This window comes from Lathyrus oleraceus, chromosome 2 (genome assembly GCF_024323335.1).
Source record: "Lathyrus oleraceus cultivar Zhongwan6 chromosome 2, CAAS_Psat_ZW6_1.0, whole genome shotgun sequence".
Taxonomy (NCBI): domain Eukaryota; kingdom Viridiplantae; phylum Streptophyta; class Magnoliopsida; order Fabales; family Fabaceae; genus Lathyrus; species Lathyrus oleraceus.
The window spans coordinates 448,864,837-448,882,488 of NC_066580.1; the positions used below are offsets into that span (position 1 = coordinate 448,864,837).

A 17,652-nucleotide genomic window follows, 5' to 3' on the forward strand; every position below is an offset into this window, starting at 1 on the left:
TTGATGCTTGCCTCCCTCTAAGTACAAACGATTAAACTCGTCTCACAAATTTCATAAACAAAAAACTTTTTGGATGAAAAAGAAAGGTCAAAATGCACTTGTCCTTTCAGCTACCAAGTACTCGGATTATCGACCGTACTTAACTTGTGGTCTGATACTTGTCTCCCACTCTAAAATCAATCACAACCAATCAAATACAATTTTCCGCCCATAGGGAATTTAAACCTCTTCACAAATGACATGTTATTTTTGTTCTATTGCAATACAAACAACGCTTAAGTCTCCCGTGCGCGAGCATACAAGCAACATCTAACTGATAGAACGCGAACGTTAACACCGTCCAATAAAAACAACCAACACATCCCTATTTTCTACCACGAACTACGAAACTCTAATTTTCTCATTGCACTATGAGATTAGGTAGGCACGAGGGTCTGAATCCTTGGCGAACACACTAATTTAAAACTTAGTTTTCCCCCTTCGTAAGTAACTTTTAGATAATAACATCTATACGCGCAAAAAACAATCAAAACGGTTCCTGTTGAGTACAATATATATGAGATGTGCTAATACCTCTCCCTTACATAATCGACTCCCGAACTCGAATTTGGTTGCGCCGACCATTTTCTTTTCTCTTAAGGGTTTTATCGATATTTTCCATTTCTTTTGAAATAAATAAAGTTCAGTGGCGACACTATATTTTTCGTGGTACGACAAGGAGTAAGCCCTAAAAATATTTGGGATGGACGATTCACTTGTGAAGCACAAAGTGTTATTGGAGATTAATCCAGAGATGCAACTCTGTAATTTTTCTAGGGTGATTCCGCATATGCATCTCTAGACCATTTTTTGACAAATATTGAAGTGAATGACCTATAACTATAGAATACTAGGTGCATTTTAGATGTTTTTGAAGTCATTAACAACATTTTGTTTTAAATTTAATTACAATATAGATTATTTTATATTGATTTTGTTAGGATTGATTTAATAATTGATAATATTTAATTAAATTTTAATTTAAACAAAATTGAATTTGCTTAGATAAATATATAAAATATATAAAATATATATATATATTTTTTAAATTAGAAAAATAAACTACATTAAAATTTGATATTATAGTTGTTTTTATTTTATCAACTAAAATTTGATTTGCTGGTATTATTATTTTGGGTACTAATTTGCTGATATTGATTTAATAACTAAATTAAATTTAAATTAGATTTAGAAGAAATTTGTTTTGATTTGATTCAAATTAAAACCATAATTAAATACAACCATTTGATTGGTTAAAGAAAGATAAAATCAAATCAAAACAAAATAAAACAGCTTTACTAAAAATTTGTAACAAACTTTTATTTATATTTATATATATTTTATCTACCTAAAAGACCTAAGTTTAGTTTTACTCTTCTCTCTCGTGCAACTCCTCCGCCACCATACACTTCTCCTTCCGCCGCGCCACTCTCTTCCGGCCACCCTCTTTCCCTGCTATTCACTTCTCGCAAACACCATTCTCCGTGCGTCTTCCCTGGTTCCAGTCTTCCCGCGCTCCGTCCGGCCACTCTGTCACAGACAGTTTCGTCACCTGACATCTCTTTCTTAAACCCCTAAACCCCCCAAACCTGTTTTTCATACATTCTTCAAAGCTTTCATGGATTCAATGGAGTTTAAAGTGAGCGAACTATTGAAAGAAGTTCAAGTAGATTACTCTCCTCAGTTTTCTAAACTTGTAGACGACACTGTCTCCTCCATCAAATCTTCCATCGACAAAATCCCTAAAAACTATAAGGTTATTATTCTCTCAATTTTTTTCACTATTTACTTTTGCTTTTGAAACATTCGATACTGATTGTGCTCAATGCTCGTTGGTTGAATTTGCAGGTTACTGCGGATTTGGCACCGAGTTTTGTTAGGGACATTGGTGCTGATAAGGTGGAGTTCAAATTTAAGAAGCCTTCGGTTTTTAAGTTTGGTGGTAGTTACTCCATACAAAGTGTTGCAAGGCCTGAATTAAACGTGGATCTTATTATAAGGTTACCAAAGGTATTATTCATATGAAGCAGATTACTTTTATATAGTCTATGTGTATAATGTATGTTAGTTGATGTTTAAATTAGTTTAGGGTTTAATTTGAATGCCATGCCAGTGTAAAAGTCAGAAGATTGCAATGATTTAATGATTATGATTATTTGTCAGCTGAAAAACTTGATGCATATGAATTACTCCCTTGGTTTCAAAATGAATGTTTATAGGTTTTTGCCCAGATTAAGGAATGCAATAATATTCTCATAAGATATTATGCTTTTACTAAATTAACCTTATTAATGTGTTGAAAGTAGTGTAGAGAGTAATAATTAAAGAACCCAATTGGAAAATAGTAATTATTTCTACATTGAAAAATGAGAATGAGAGTCATTTTGAAACCAAATTTATTTGCTAAACGACATTCATTTTGAAACAGAAGGAGTAAATCATTTCGTTTATTGGTGTTGAGTGCATGCTTTGATATTATATATGTTTATAACTCTATATATTCTATCATGATAGGAGTGCTTCCATGAGAAGGATTATTTGAACTATAGATACCATGCCAAAAGGTGTCTTTATCTCTGCTTGCTGAAAAAGTATTTGGAGAAATCTCCATCTATTGGTAGGGTTGAATGGTCTACCTTGCAGAACGAAGCTCGAAAGCCTTTACTGATTGTGTATCCGGGTTTGTACATTGATTGTTAGCTTAGGATTTAAGTTTCAATGCTTTTTGTTTATAAAATAATATTGGGATGACTAATGGAGGAATTTTCTGCAGCTGCAAAGCTTGTTGATGTTGATGGTTTTTTTGTGAGAATTATTCCATCGGCCATGTCAATCTTTAGCATACCAAAGTTAAACATGACACGTAATAACATTCATAATTCAAACAATGGTTTGTACCTTTAACACCTAAATTCGATTTCTTTGAGATTTTTGCTTCTTCTTATACAATGGATTGATGATTGATTGTTAATGTTCTGAAGGGAGTTCTGTTCAAGCCACACTGAAGTATAATTCTAGTATCTTGGAAGATATGTTTATAGAGGAAACAGAATTAATGAACAAACTTTTTCTTGGATGGAAGGAACTAAGAGAAGCTTTAATCCTACTGAAGGTTTGATATTTGAATTTCTTATGGGCATTTGTGCATTAAGTAATAAGAATAAAATGTTTACATGGAAACACTGAATTCAATGCTGCTCTTCCCGGTTTTAGGTATGGGCTCGACAGAGAAGTTCAATATATGCTCATGATTGCCTGAATGGATTTTTGATATCCATCATACTGGCACATCTTGCTTCTAGGGAACAAATTAAGAAGTCAATGAAGGCCATTGAAATAATTCGCATTACTTTGAACTTCCTTGGTATGCATATAGACTCTCCTTTACAGACTCATTTTATTTAGTACTCCTCACGATGTTATGACACCATGATTGATCTGTTATGAAAGTGAACCTGTTTACATTGGAGAATTATGAGTGCCATTTTTCAATGTGCTACACATTTCATGCACTTTATTTATTTTAAAATGAAAATGCTGTAAAAACATTTATCATCTCTCACTCTATACTGATTTATTTTGATGACTATACAGTGTTTGCTTGCCATATTTTGATATTCTCAATTCACTATTGTTGTTTCTGTGAATTAGTATATTTGAATTCCACGAAAGCATTACATAAATAGATCTTTGCTGCCATGTATAGTTAGTTTCTCAGTGAATTTGTAGGGAATTTGCTACCGTCATAAAATTGGCTAAGGCTGGAAGTGGGGGCTTAAAAAGCTTAGATATTAAATATATATATTTATTATTGTGATTGGTTTTGCAGCCACTTCAGAGACATGGAGCCGAGGTCTCTACTTTCCAAAGGAAGGCCAGGGAAATATTACTAAAGAGGTCTAGATCTTTGACTTTTTTTGTCTACTTTTGTAATTCTCTTTTGTGTACAGTGTGTGTAAACGTTCATGTTCCATTTATGATAGGAAAGGATGCAACTAAAAGGGTCATTTCCAATTGTGATATGTCACCCATCGGGGGCATTCAATTTGGCTTTTCGAATGTCTAGGATTGGTTTTACCCAGGTATATTTTGGCCAGCACACCAACTTTGCCTTTTCTTTTCCTTTTTGATACTATATCACACCACATACTCATTTTGATTATTCAATGTATATATTCAGCTTCAAGACGAGGCTGCTATGACACTTAAATGCATGGAAAAGTGTAGAGGTGGTGGATTTGAGGAAGTTTTTATGACCAAGATTGACTATGCTGTTAAATATGATTACTGTATGAGGTAATGTTTTTTAATCTAGCATGTGTTTGTAATTGATAATCCTGTTGGGATATTTGAATAGGAAGGTGTATGAAAAGTAACATGCATATGAAAAGCATGAAAGCTATAATGGTGTAAGTAAACAAGTTCACGTAACTTATATCATACACGTTTATTTTTGTGTTACGTTATAACACTAAGGAGAGTTGCCTTTTTTTCTTCCTCCCCTTGCTTTTCTTGGTGATAAATACCATATTGATTCAGATGCTGTATAACTGGGTTATTCTGTTGATTCATTTTCATAATGGTTTGCTTCAAGCTGTAAAAGCTGCAAGCTTATTGTATTACATGTTTTACTCTTATAGAATAAACTTCAAAGGAAACAAAGAGCTATATGCATCAGGAATTTGTTCGGATGATGAATGCTGGAGATTGTACGAGGAGAAAATACATGCTATATTAACTAAAGGGTTGGGTGATAGAGCAAAATTCATTCGAGTTATATGGAGAAATGCAGAATGTCAGTGGCGTGTGGATGATGTATGGTTTCAAGAATGAATTTCAGCATCTCATTTAAAATATGCTTCATGTTTTTCCTTTTTCTATTCTGTCTCTGATTGAATTCACAACCTCAGGGCTTGTCAATACTTGATAAAGAGCCCTTGTTCATAGGAATTTCAGTCAGTAATTTGGAGAAAGCATATAGGATGGTTGATATTGGTCCAAATGCCGAGAGTAAAGAAGAGGTACATTCTTTTTTCATGTTCCTTCTGTTTTTCCTTGTGTTCAAGTTTGTGTTGCTTTGAATGCACTGCAGTCCTTACTCATGATTTCAAACAGGGTCTTGAATTTCGAAAGTTTTGGGGAGAAAAAGCAGAGCTTAGAAGATTTAAAGACAGTAGAATTGCAGAAAGCACAGGTGAGGCATCTACTGTTGCAATTCATGTATTTAGTTGATCAAGTATGACTAACATAGCTTTCTTATCTTACTGGCCAAGTTAAATTATCTTGATGAATAACATGGTAACACTTTTTTTTTTCTTTCTAAAATAGTGTGGGAATGTCAGAAATGGGAAAGGCATCTGATTTTGAAAAATATAGCCAAGCACGTCCTTAGTCTGCATCTATCTCTACCCAAGGACAATATTGTAGTAGTTGTGGATCAACTTGATTTTTCTTTGGCTCATGGTGCTGCTGGTAACAATCTTATCTATTCACTTATTTTTTGACCTCTTATGCTTCTGTTATTAACATCTTCTGTTCTTTTGAAATGATTAACCCACAGATCCTATATCATACTCTGGAAGTTTGCTCGAGGCATTTGATGTTCTATCAAAACGTTTGCGTCTTATTGAAAACCTTCCTTTGAAGGTGTCTAGTGTACAACCTTTAGACTCTGGTAATTTCTTCACCTGAACAAACATTTATTTATTCAAATATGCAATCTTCAAAGATTTTCTTGTGTTATTTTTAAAGTCATTTGTGTCAATGCTTGGAGTGTGTTATATTTTAAACCAAAACTGATAACTTTTTGCCAAAGAAAAGAAATGAGGGTGTTTAAGTTCTACATGTTGAATTTCTTGAAGCTTGACCTAATCCAAATCATTGTTACATGTTCATTATCATTTACAGCATTTAGGTTTACATCAGTCTTCCCTCCCGAACCTCATCTACTAGCTAATGAAAAGATTGAATCTCTCAGACTGAATAAGTTGGTTCCATCTTGCATTCAACCACTAGAAATTATGATTCAGGTATGATTTTACGCTCCAGTGCTGCTCAATGAATTGACCTATGCACAGGAACTTTACAAACACTTTTTTTGCTCTTTACAGCTGGAAGGTTCTGGGAACTGGCCAATGGATGAAACTGCAATTGAAAAAATAAAATCTAGTTTCCTTATTCAAATTGGAGAAAGGTGAAGACTTGTGTATTTTATTTGCTTCAGTATTATGTTCTTCTTTTTCAGTGTTTAATATGACAGGATTATGTTATTATGGCAGTCTTCAAAAGAAGTGGGGGATGACATGCACTGCAACTCAGGATGATGTGGATGTATTAATGTCAGGATATGCATTTCGTCTTAAACTATTGCATGAGAGGGCCCTTAGTTTACTCAAAGAAAGTATGACTTACACTTATTATAAGGTTATGATTATTTAAATGGAAATGCCATTTCTGAGTTTTACTTATCAAACCATTTTAATATGCAGTTGGGAATGATAAAAAGATACTGGTACATTCTGCAGACAAGACGCTTTTCATTCGTAGTCAACATGCTAGCATGATAAATGGATTACAAAGTCTTTACCCAATTTATGGACCAGTAGTTAGGTGAACATTTTGAAAATTTCTATGTTTACATATAAAATTCCATTTATGATCTGTAACTCAGGTTTTTTTCTTTGTCTAGACTAGCAAAACGTTGGGCTGCTTCACATCTATTTTCTGCTTGTTTGGTAGAGGAGGCCATTGAGCTATTGGTTGCATATCTCTTTCTCAATCCTTTGCCATTTGATGCTCCCTGCTCACGGATCACTGGATTTTTAAGGTGTGTTTCCTATTTTTTGTTACTTATTTACTCAGAAGATGATGAGAAATATTGAATATCTTACCAGGCAGGAGTAAGTGTTCTCTTTAAACCTAATTTTCTTGGTGGATTGTCATAAAGCTCATTACCACAGTTAACATAATCTTTCCCTTGTTAAGGGGTTTCACAATTGGGTATATGAAGTTAGGATGGACAATTGCCTGAAGAGGCCGAAACTGAACATCCAAATTTCTAATTATGGTTATTGATTTGTACATATTTTAACACTTTTGTTTCATCGACAGATTCCTGCAGTTGCTCTCAGACTATGATTGGACTTTTTCTCCCTTGGTTGTTGACATAAATAATGACTTGAGCCAAAGTGATGTAAAAGAAATAAATGTAAGTACATAATTAAGAAAAAACTTGTTGACTTTATAGTCTGTTATTTTCCAAGGCTTTGCTTCTTTTCAGTATGAAAAAAAGAGTAATTACTTGTTGATAATGTTGGTCTTAAAAAATATATGTTCTTGATGGTAACTATGGGTTTTCAGGATAACTTTTTGCTACAAAGAAAAGGTCAAAATGTAGGGCCGGTGATGTTCTTGGCTACAGTTTATGATAAAGCATCTGAGGCCTGGACTGGATTATCACCTAGTGCACTGGTTAGTCCCGAGTTGAAGATAAATTTTCTTTAAATTGGATATAAAATGAGTTTTGTATATGTTTATGTCATTAAGCCTAAAGTTTCTTGATTAAGTTCCTCTTTGTTTTTGTTAATTGTAATGTCTGTCCTCACTCTGTTTTTAGTAATCTACGATATATAAGATCTACAATGTATAAGATTGCTTGGGTTGGGTGCTAGACTGTCTTTAAGTATCAATGAGTTGCTTGGGTGCTAACAATAAATTGCTAATGATAATAATATTCACAACAGTCGGTATTCTATAATAGTTCAGCATGCTAGTGCTAGTCTGTCTTTAAGTAACAATAAATTGCTAGTAACAATATCCACCACAGTTGGGGTTCTGTAAAAGTTCAGCATGCTAACATACTATTGTTTTGAACCTTTAAGTAAACATTTCAATACTGTTTAATTAATCTAGTGATTGCATGCTAATTGATAATGAGGTGTTGTATGTCCATTGTTAACAGGAACTTAAAAGATTAGCGGCATATGCCCAAAGCAGTGCAAATTTGTTGAGGAAACTCACATTTCAGGAGGAGATTGGTCCAAATAGATGGGAGGTAAGTTGAACACATTTTTTTAATTTTTAACTTGTTTCAACTTTCAGTGGTAGATTATAATAAGATTTCTTGTGAGAGGCTAATGCTTTATTCAAATCTTGCGACAGTGCCTTTTACGGACTCCTTTGAACAATTATGATGCAATCATTATTCTCCACAAGGACAAACTTGCGTATCCTCAAAGGCTTCTCTTCTCATCAGAAGTTGGCCACGGTATAGTTCTTAATAGCTGGTAGTTTACAGAATTGTACAGTATATAAAATGGTTCAAGAGTGAGGGGGATATCATTAGTTGACAGTGATAATTATTTGTAGCAAGACAATTTACAATTTCATGAACCAATCATATTCTAGATCTACCAAACATATAAGACAAGAATGACATTGGTCTCAGTTACAGTATGCTAACAAATATATTTGTCCTTTTCCCTCACTTTATCTTCTTCGCCTTCACAAGATTAACTTATCAAATGATATTCTCATTTGAAATGTTCCAGGAACTCAAGTTGCTAAAGGACATGCTAGCAAGTGCTTCCAACCCTTTTTGTTGCCTAAAGATTTGAAGGGTAGGCCAGAAGAACTTAAAAAGAAGTTGCTGGTTGACTTCGATCCATCAAGGTGCTTTATCAAAGATTTAGAGGTAAGTACAATGAAAATGGTTTGGTTTTGAACATAGTGTTGTTGTTTCCCTCTGACGGCTTTCTCTTTACTAATCTTGATTTCCTCACTTATCACTTGTAGAAAGAGTTTTCCACCACATTCAAGTTATGGCATGATTCTCTAGGAGGCGATGCCATCGGTCTAACATGGGGGAAATCATGTCCTTCCAAGGTATAAAATTTGTGCTTATATTGTTGGTCGTTGATTTGGTGCAAACTATATTATGAATTCTTACTATACAAATCAAAGCTAATGGATCTTCTGATCACTACTTTTTCTTTCTTTTTCAAAGAAGCGGAAACAAGAGGAAGTGGTTGAGGAAGGAGGATATGACCCTCGGAAGGTGCTAAAAGCTGTAGGTGAAGTTGGAAAAGGGTTTGTGAGGAGTATATACTTTATCAAGCCACCAAGGCTTGCAAACTAATGCCATTTATGTATAAGTGAGAAAATTCTGTCTCTAGTCAATTTGTTTAATTAGAAAAGCAATTTTGGTCACAGCATGGAGAACACAGTTGAATGTAGGATCGATCTGGTATAGCACAAGAGTTTGTGTTAGATTGGTGCACATGTATTCTCCTCTCCCACATTCAGAGTTTGGCAGCCCGAATAGAATGAAGAGTTCCACATTCTTATGTATTGTAAAACTGATATAGTGTATAATAAACTTATTTGTTTCACAAGTTTTTCCAACTCTAATAGGGATAGGTTGATTATTTTTTTTAATTATTAAATATTGATGGAAAATGCTGAAAGTTGGAGCCTGCCAATTTTTCTTAAGGTACTGCCTCCGGTTTTATTTATAAAAAAAATCTTCCAATTTTTTTGATTTTAAATATAAATAAATGTGAACAAATTTAGACCTCTTTTATAAATAAATTTTGATTTTTAGATTGATTCAATTAATAATGTATTTAGACTGTATTATATATTCCCTCTTTCTCAAAATAAGTTTTCCAAATAAGTGTCGCATTTAAAAAACGTTTGTTTTAAAATATTTAGGAATTTCTTATCTTATAGGTAGGGGTGTAATCGGTTCGGTTTGGATCGTATTTTGGTATAAAAAAAGGTTCAAATCGATGATATCTTTATCAATTTGGTTTGGTTTGATTTTTAACATTTTCAAAAATAGATCTGAATCAAATTAATTGGTTGGTTTGGCTCGGTTGATCGATTTACAATGTTTATTTTTAAGCACTATATTCATCAATTTATTCTTCACTTTGATATTTCTTTGGCGTATTTTATATTATTATTTTTTAATATAATATATTACATATAATTTATTTCATGCTTTATTTTTCAAATAAATTATCATGAAATAAATTCTCTATCATAAAAGTTGATATTTGAAATTAGAAAGTTGAAAAGGGATTTGAAAACTTAACAAATAGAACACAAAAAAGCACACATCAATTAATATGTTTCATACCTTAAACATGCATTACAACTATTTTTTTAACAAGATTAGAAGCAATTTTGTTGAAGAAGAAGAAACAGAAAAAAAATAAAAAAAATTAACTAAGAATTAAAACACAAAGAAGACAACCATAACATGTTAGAACGACGGTAGAGAGAGAAATGCGTGTGGTGAGTAGTGAGAGCAACAATTCAATGAAAGCAAGTTTGACTTATGGTTTCTATTTGGTTCTAGATGTGTGTTTTGCAGAAAGGAATTTTTTATGTTTTGGAGTTTGGTTCTAGATGTGTGTTTTGCTGAAAGGAAGGAAGTATAAACAAAGATGGAGAATGATTGGATTGATACAATAGTTGAAATAAAAATATTTAGAGCATAATTATATCAATTGGTTCGATTCATTGGTTCCTAAAAACTAATACCGAGAACTGAAACAAACCACATTAGTTTTCATTGGTTCGATTTAGTTTTAGAACTGAATCAAAAACAACTGGTTTTATTTCGATTTGGTTTGATTTGGATTGTCGGTTTGACTGGTTTTTTCTGATCCACTTACACTCTTACTTATGGAGGGAGTTTTTTAAATCCTCAAATATCTTAAACTGAAAAGAAATTATCCAACTGCCCCATTTTCTGAACATGCCCGTCCATTATTTGGCCGGGGGCATGAAGCGAGATTCAACAAAAAAGAAGCCCGATCATTGAATGACCGAGGGGTCAATATACTTTAATTTTTTTTTTCGTTTTAAATTATTAATATCCTCCTCCTTTCATTGATGCCGATGGGTTAATATATTTTAATTTTTTTCGTTTTAAGTTATTAATATCCCCCTCCTTTCATTGATCGATGCCCCACGTAAAAAAAAACGTAGGGTACCCTTGACCATTTAATGACCGGGTTCTCTCTTCAAATGGTTTTGGGATTTTTTTTAAAGTGGGACATTTGTGAAACTTTTTTTCCAGAAGTGGGGCATGGAAGGAAAACAGTCCTTATGGGTGGAAAATATCCTCTGAAAATCCCAAAATGTTCTTCAAATTCTAGAGATGCATTTCTGGACGCAGTTTGTCTTAAATTAAAACGTTAATTGATTTGGAGATGCATCTCTGTAGCATTTAAAACATAAATTATAGAGAGATTTACTCTGAAAAATATTTTACACGTTAATTGTTTCGAAGATGTATTTCTGTTTATTTTTCGGAGATATATATATATATATATATATATATATATATATATATATATATATATATATATATATATCTGTAACATATCAGAACAATGCAAGTTATGATCTGTTTATCTTTATTCAGATGAAGATTTATAAATATTATGTATCATGTTTATGACAAAATTTAAATCATACAATTGATATGCAATCCCGATGCTCCAATCCAAAATGACATATATAAAGTAACATGAAGTGAAAATAAAATATAATTCATACTCCCTCCGTTTTTTATTATAAGTCGTTTTTGACTTTTCACACGTATTAAGAAATGTAATAATTATGGTATGAAAAAGATAAATTATGAAGGATTTTACAAAATTATCCTTCATTAATGGTATTGGAAAGACAACTTAACATAATTGAAAGGAGAGAGAATAATAAATATTTAAGGGTATAATAGGAAAAATAACATTAATGATTCATTGGTATCATAAAACGACTTATATTGTGGTACAAAATATTTTTCCAAAGCGACATATAATAAAAAACGGAGGTAGTAATAAATATAAAGTACACTAACTATATACTACTACACTACTGTGTATGTCAGATTACATCTCTGGCTCCTATGGCTCCCCATACTTCAATATTCCATGTCCTCCAGCGTTGTCTCTGGTACATCAATGTCTCTCGTGCCTCCGTCACGATGACATCTAAGATCTGCCTCACATCAAACCCATTAGGAAAGATACCTCTGTCAATGCCTACATGCACAATCTCCACCATGCAATGAAATCTAGGCAATACATCCTCAACATGAAAATGACACAGAAACATAAAAAGACCAATAAATATCACTGCTAGTAGTGTAATGCTGCATGTGACCTGCTACACCTTCCATCTACAACACTATAATAACTTAGAGTACAAGTAGACCAAACAAGCATCCCCCAGTTATACTCATAGATCCTCCCGAATTCCTCGAACTATCGTAGATAGACATCTGTATAAGTGGCCCTCTCATCCACAAAAATTACAGTGCCAACCAAATTTAGCAGATACGCTCTGTAGAGCCCCACCTGCTCGTCATCACCTCTAGCCTGATGTACTATAACGAGCTCATATGTATATACCTTCTCTCTCTCTCTCTCTCTCTCTCTCTCTCTCTCCAGAAATTCAAATCTAGCATGAGCCCCCTGGTTCTCTCCATCTCCGACATCGTAATCTCTAAGTCAACTCCCAAATACTCTACCATCAACTCGAGTGCCTCATCATTGCTAATCCTCCCACGATCTAGAAGTTTCCCCCCTAATAGAAACATGTAGCAAAAAAGACACATCGTCGAGTGTGATAAACATCACATCAAGCGGGAGATGAAATGACGAGGTCTCGATGTGCCATCTCTCCACGAATGCATTAAGCATCCCGTGGTTGACCGTAATATAACCGGTCATGCATAAGTCCTTCATCTCAGATAGGGACAAAGTTGCCTGAAATCACTCCTCATTCAGCTGAGACTGGATAATAATTTTTCGCCCGTGGTTAATAATCTTCAGTGGATCACGATCCTGCAGAAGAAAAAAATTAATGCTAGAAACTTGTAATATATTAATAAACATAAATTAAAAAGAATGAATCCAACTAATATTACCTCGCCGTCTCAGATACGTCTAGCAGTATGGTCTAGGTATAGAGGCATGATAACTCTACCTGGCCTCCTTCAAATGACTCTAGCTTAGCATCCTCATCAGCCTCTCCATTAGGAGGTGGCACTGACTCAACAAGATCAGTATTCGGAGGTGACATTGACTCAGAAGCATCATCTATCGGAGTTGGCACTGGTGCCTCGGATACCACCGGTGACTCGGGTATCTTTGGCGTATGAATAAGTGAAACCCGATGCCTGTAGGAGGATGAAGAGAGTGATGGATCGATAGGTGAAACCTGTCTCCTACGGGAAGAAAAAGAAGATGGAGAAACATGATCCATAGAAGTAGATATCTCTGAATGACCAGAGTGAACAAGAGACTCTGAAACCTGACTCTTCTCCGTCGTACTGATGCATGTTATGCAATCCTCCCATGTCTCAGTCTATCATGTTTATCTATAATGCCTGTAATTAAACCAGACAATTAGTACAAGCAAAAATACAAGCAAGAAAAAAACATATTGATAATTTACAGATATGCATCTTCGGGTAATATGAATTCAATAATTTTTTTTTGAGATACATCTCTGAAAATTTCTGCAACTTTTCAGGTCATCAATGACGACAATGTTGACATGCGAACCTCAAAATAAATGGTTTGATCGTGATTTTCAACAAACAAACATGTTTTACATTATGTATAAACTAAAATTCTTGCATTTCCTACTCATTTATTACCTAAATCATCATTTTTTACTCATTTACACAAAATCTCAAAAAACTTATCATAAACATTAAAAACTATAAATTTGGATTTTGTTTCAGTGTTGGATGATGTCTTTGATGTCCTTGATGTTGATTGAAGATCCTTTGAGTTTGGTTGTTTGATTTTGGATTTGATTGATGAAATTTGTTTTTAGTTTGATAAACTTTTGAGTTTTTTTAGAAATACGGAAGAAGAGGGTTCTGACGCGATTTAAGCTCTAATACCTCCGAAGATGGATCTCCGTAAAACGTTTGAAGATGCATCTCCGAAATATTTTAAGGTTAAATCAGAATTTGATGCGTCCAAAGATGCATCTCTGAAATCTGGAGACATTTTAGAATTTTCACGTGGCACGTAAGTAATAATACAATTAATTTTACCCTCTAAATAATACAATTAATTTATTATTTTATCACTTTGTGTTAATGTTAATTCAAATCACTACGCCAAAAAGGTTTTTTAACAGCGCATCTTAGACAACGCTTTTAAAAGAAAGCGTTGTCTAAGGTTAAAATAAAAATAAAACACGAAAAATGTTCTAAAAAAATAATGAAAGCGCTGTCTAAGGGGGGGTCTTAGACAGCGCTTTTAGAAAGCGCTGTCTAAGACCCCCCCTTAGACAGCGCTTTTAGAAAGCGCTTTTAAATATAGACCTTAGTCAGCGCTTTTGAGAAAGCGCTATTTAAAGTCTTTCAATTAAAAAAAAAATTAAAACCAAAAGCGCTGTCTAAGGTGGGGGTTTAGAAAGCGCTTTTGGAAAGCGCTGTCTAAGGCATATCTTAGAAAGCGCTTTCCACAAAAGTGCTGTCTAAGGTCTAATTAAAATTAAATTTCAGACTTCTATTTTCGTTCTCAGTTCTTTTTGTTTTCCCTCCTGCGATTAAACCCCTCCAGCGAACCCTAACAGCGAACTCAGCCTCTCACTATCTCAGCCATTCTCATGCAAATCGCTGTTCTCCCAATCGGAAAGTTCATGGCCACAACTCTTCCGACGAAGGAGTACAGTTTTGTTGGATGGCGTTTTACTCTAAATCCTGGACCGTTTAACATGAAGGAGCATGTTATCATCGCTATCTTCGCTAACTATGGTGTTTCCTCCTCCGGCGGTGGTGGTGATGTTTACTTCATTGGTGCCATTACTATTATGAAAGCTTATTATAAAGAATCTCTCAGTTTTCTTCTCGCTCTCCTCATCGTCATAAGCGCACAGGTTATTATTACGATTATCTTATCATGAAAAAAGTGTAGAAGATGAGTTGAATATATATCTTTCCATGGTTAAAATATTCTGTGATAAATTTGCTTTATATAGTTGTAAATTGAGTTTGCAGTTAATAGGGTTTGGATGGGCTGGGATTCTGAGGAGGTATCTGGTGAACCCAATTGAAATGTGGTGGCCAGCAAACCTCGCACAAGTCTCTCTCTTTAGGTTCATTCTTTTACCCTTACTTCTATATTAAGTCACACTGACATGTTGACACGGATACCTTAAGATGAAAACTTGCTAGTTTGTTACTACTATTTTATACTCTAGTACTAGTTTTGATTACATCATAAACCTTATGCTACAGGGCTCTCCATGAAAAAAATGAAAAATCAAAAGGACTTACAAGGATGCAGTTTTTCCTCATTGGAATGGCTCTAAGCTTCCTGTATTATGCATTCCCTGGATATCTTTTCACAGTATTAACATTCTTCTCATGGGTTTGCTAGGTGTGGCCGAATAACGTAACAGCACATCAAGTTGGATCAGGTTACCGAGGACTTGGAGTCGGCGCCTTCACATTTGATTGGGCTGGGATTTCAGCTTATCGTGGCAGCCCTCTTGTTGCACCATGGACTTCCATTGTTAATATGGGAGTTGGATTTATCATGTTTGTCTATATAATTCTACCTATATGTTACTGGAAGTTTAACACTTTCGATGCTAGAAAGTTTCCTATATTCTCTAATCAGTTGTTCACTCACGATGGACAAAAGTATGACACTACTAAGATTTTAAATGAAGAATATGATCTTAACATAGATGCATACAACAAATATAGCAAGTTATACCTCAGTCCTCTCTACGCATTATCTATTGGAGCAGGTTTCGCTAGGTTTACGTCAACCCTCACTCATGTAGCATTGTTTAAGGGCAGGTAGGCTGTTCTCAAAGCCTGTATAATAGATTTATTTCTTATCGACTTATCGTGACCCTCACTGACATAGTTTCATGTTCGCTCGCAGAAAAATATTGAGACAAAGCAGAACAGCGATGAGTAATGTAAAATTGGATGTGCATGGTAGACTCATGAAGGCTTATAATACAGTACCAGAATGGTGGTTCCTCATTGTATTATTTGGGAGCATGGCACTATCCATAATAATGTCTTTGGTATGGAAAGTGGATGTGCAACTTCCATGGTGGGGTATGCTCTTGGCTTTCGCCTTAGCTTCTGTTGTAAACCTCCCAATTGGTGTCATCCAAGCAACTACCAACCAGGTATTTCTTCCATCTCTAGTATAGTACTTTTCTTTTCTATCGAATCTCGATTTTAACATACTATTTTGATGCATGGAGGAGTTTATGATTTTAACATGAGTGTGGTTGGTTACCTTGCAGCAACTTGGATATGACATTATAGCACAGTTCATGATTGGGTATGTCCTTCATGGAACACCAATTGCAAATTTGCTCTTTAAGATTTATGGGAGAATCACCACCGCCCATGCGCTATCTTTCTTGTCAGATATCAAACTCGGGCACTACATGAAAATTCCTCCTCGATGCATGTATATAGCACAGGTCTTTTTCATCTCAAAATCTCCTAGTTTAAGCTTTTTTTTTTCTTATCAATCATTATTTATGTAGTTCAACTTCATTGTTTATCAATCATTATTTCTTGTCAGATATCAAACTCGGGCACTACATGAAAATTCCTCCTCGATGCATCTGAAAATGCCACCTGCAACTCCAACCAACATTGCAACCTGGCTATTGACCGGAATGTTCTTCAACTTCTTTGTGTTTCGCTTCCACAAACGTTGGTGGCAGAAATACAATTATGTTCTATCGGTGGCACTTGATGCAGGCACGGCTCTTATGGCTGTTTTGATTTTCTTTGCTCTGCAAAATGCAGGCCATAGTCTGAGATGGTGGGGAACTGAATTGGATCATTGCCCATTGGCTACTTGCCCTACTGCACCAGGAATTGTGGTGGATGGTTGTCCTGTATTCTAATAGAGAAGCCTCCTGGACTAAACTTTCTCTTTTGTATCTGTTTTTGTCTTCTGGGGTGGGAAACAAATTAGGCTTGGAGTATAGGTGAAAGGACTACCTAATAACCAATTGCTTAGCAATTATTGTGTATATGCTTCTTGCTTGACCATGTGAATTATTCCAATTTTGTCTAAGGAATTAAAAAAATTCAAAAAAATATTATTTTTATTTTTATTGTTTGTTATTTTCTTTTTAATTTTGTCTATGTTATTTTACTATGCATAGTCGGTCCCAAGTTCGAATAAAATGAGAGAGTTGTGTTAGGCAGACGACACTAACGTAAATTTTTCTCGAATTTCTATGACATGGATCAACTACAAAATAATGTGAATGTTAGGTCGTTGTTCATAAGCAACGCATTGTACCGGTCGAGTACAATGTCAAAAGAGCAAGAGTTAATGCATCGTTGCCTGGATGTAGCAAAAAATTGGGAGGGTCTTAGAAAGCGCTTTTGGCCAAAGCGCTGTCTAAGGGGGTGGGGCTTAGACAGCGCTTTTCAAAAGCGCTGTCTAAGGTATACCTAAAAAATTTAAAATAAGAGGGTCTTATAAAGCGCTTTTGGCCAAAGCGCTGTCTAGGGGGGGGCTTAGACATCGCTTTTAAGATTTAAAAAAGCGCTGTCTAAACCTTTAGCAGCGGAGG

General features: G+C 34.6%; 1 protein-coding gene and 1 pseudogene across 1 annotated transcript; both read left to right on the plus strand.

Moving 5' to 3' along the window:
* Nucleotides 1-1,376: 1,376 nt before the first annotated feature.
* On the plus strand, nt 1,377-9,431 carry LOC127120249 (uncharacterized). The gene is made up of 26 exons (XM_051050657.1): nt 1,377-1,795; nt 1,888-2,049; nt 2,554-2,719; nt 2,813-2,929; nt 3,021-3,151; nt 3,253-3,403; nt 3,869-3,936; nt 4,023-4,121; nt 4,220-4,335; nt 4,680-4,854; nt 4,950-5,060; nt 5,155-5,233; nt 5,368-5,511; nt 5,600-5,713; nt 5,947-6,068; nt 6,150-6,232; nt 6,318-6,439; nt 6,528-6,648; nt 6,728-6,865; nt 7,150-7,246; nt 7,399-7,509; nt 8,000-8,092; nt 8,200-8,305; nt 8,589-8,731; nt 8,833-8,922; nt 9,044-9,431. The coding sequence occupies exons 1-26, from the start codon at nt 1,658-1,660 to the stop codon at nt 9,173-9,175; spliced, it is 3,129 nt and encodes a 1,042-aa protein (XP_050906614.1). The 5' UTR covers nt 1,377-1,657; the 3' UTR covers nt 9,176-9,431.
* Nucleotides 9,432-13,980: 4,549 nt separating this feature from the next.
* LOC127123665 (oligopeptide transporter 3-like) lies at nt 13,981-16,971 on the plus strand (annotated as a pseudogene).
* The last annotated feature ends 681 nt before the right edge of the window (nt 16,972-17,652 follow it).

Excerpts from the sequence above, each read along its gene's own strand:
- LOC127120249 (XM_051050657.1), top strand. The coding sequence starts at position 1,658 with ATGGATTCAATGGAGTTTAAAGTGAGCGAACTATTGAAAGAAGTTCAA. Across the intron at positions 5,061-5,154 it reads ATGCCGAGAGTAAAGAAGAG|GGTCTTGAATTTCGAAAGTT; the intron begins GTACATTCTTTT and ends GATTTCAAACAG. Across the intron at positions 6,649-6,727 it reads ATTTATGGACCAGTAGTTAG|ACTAGCAAAACGTTGGGCTG; the intron begins GTGAACATTTTG and ends TTCTTTGTCTAG.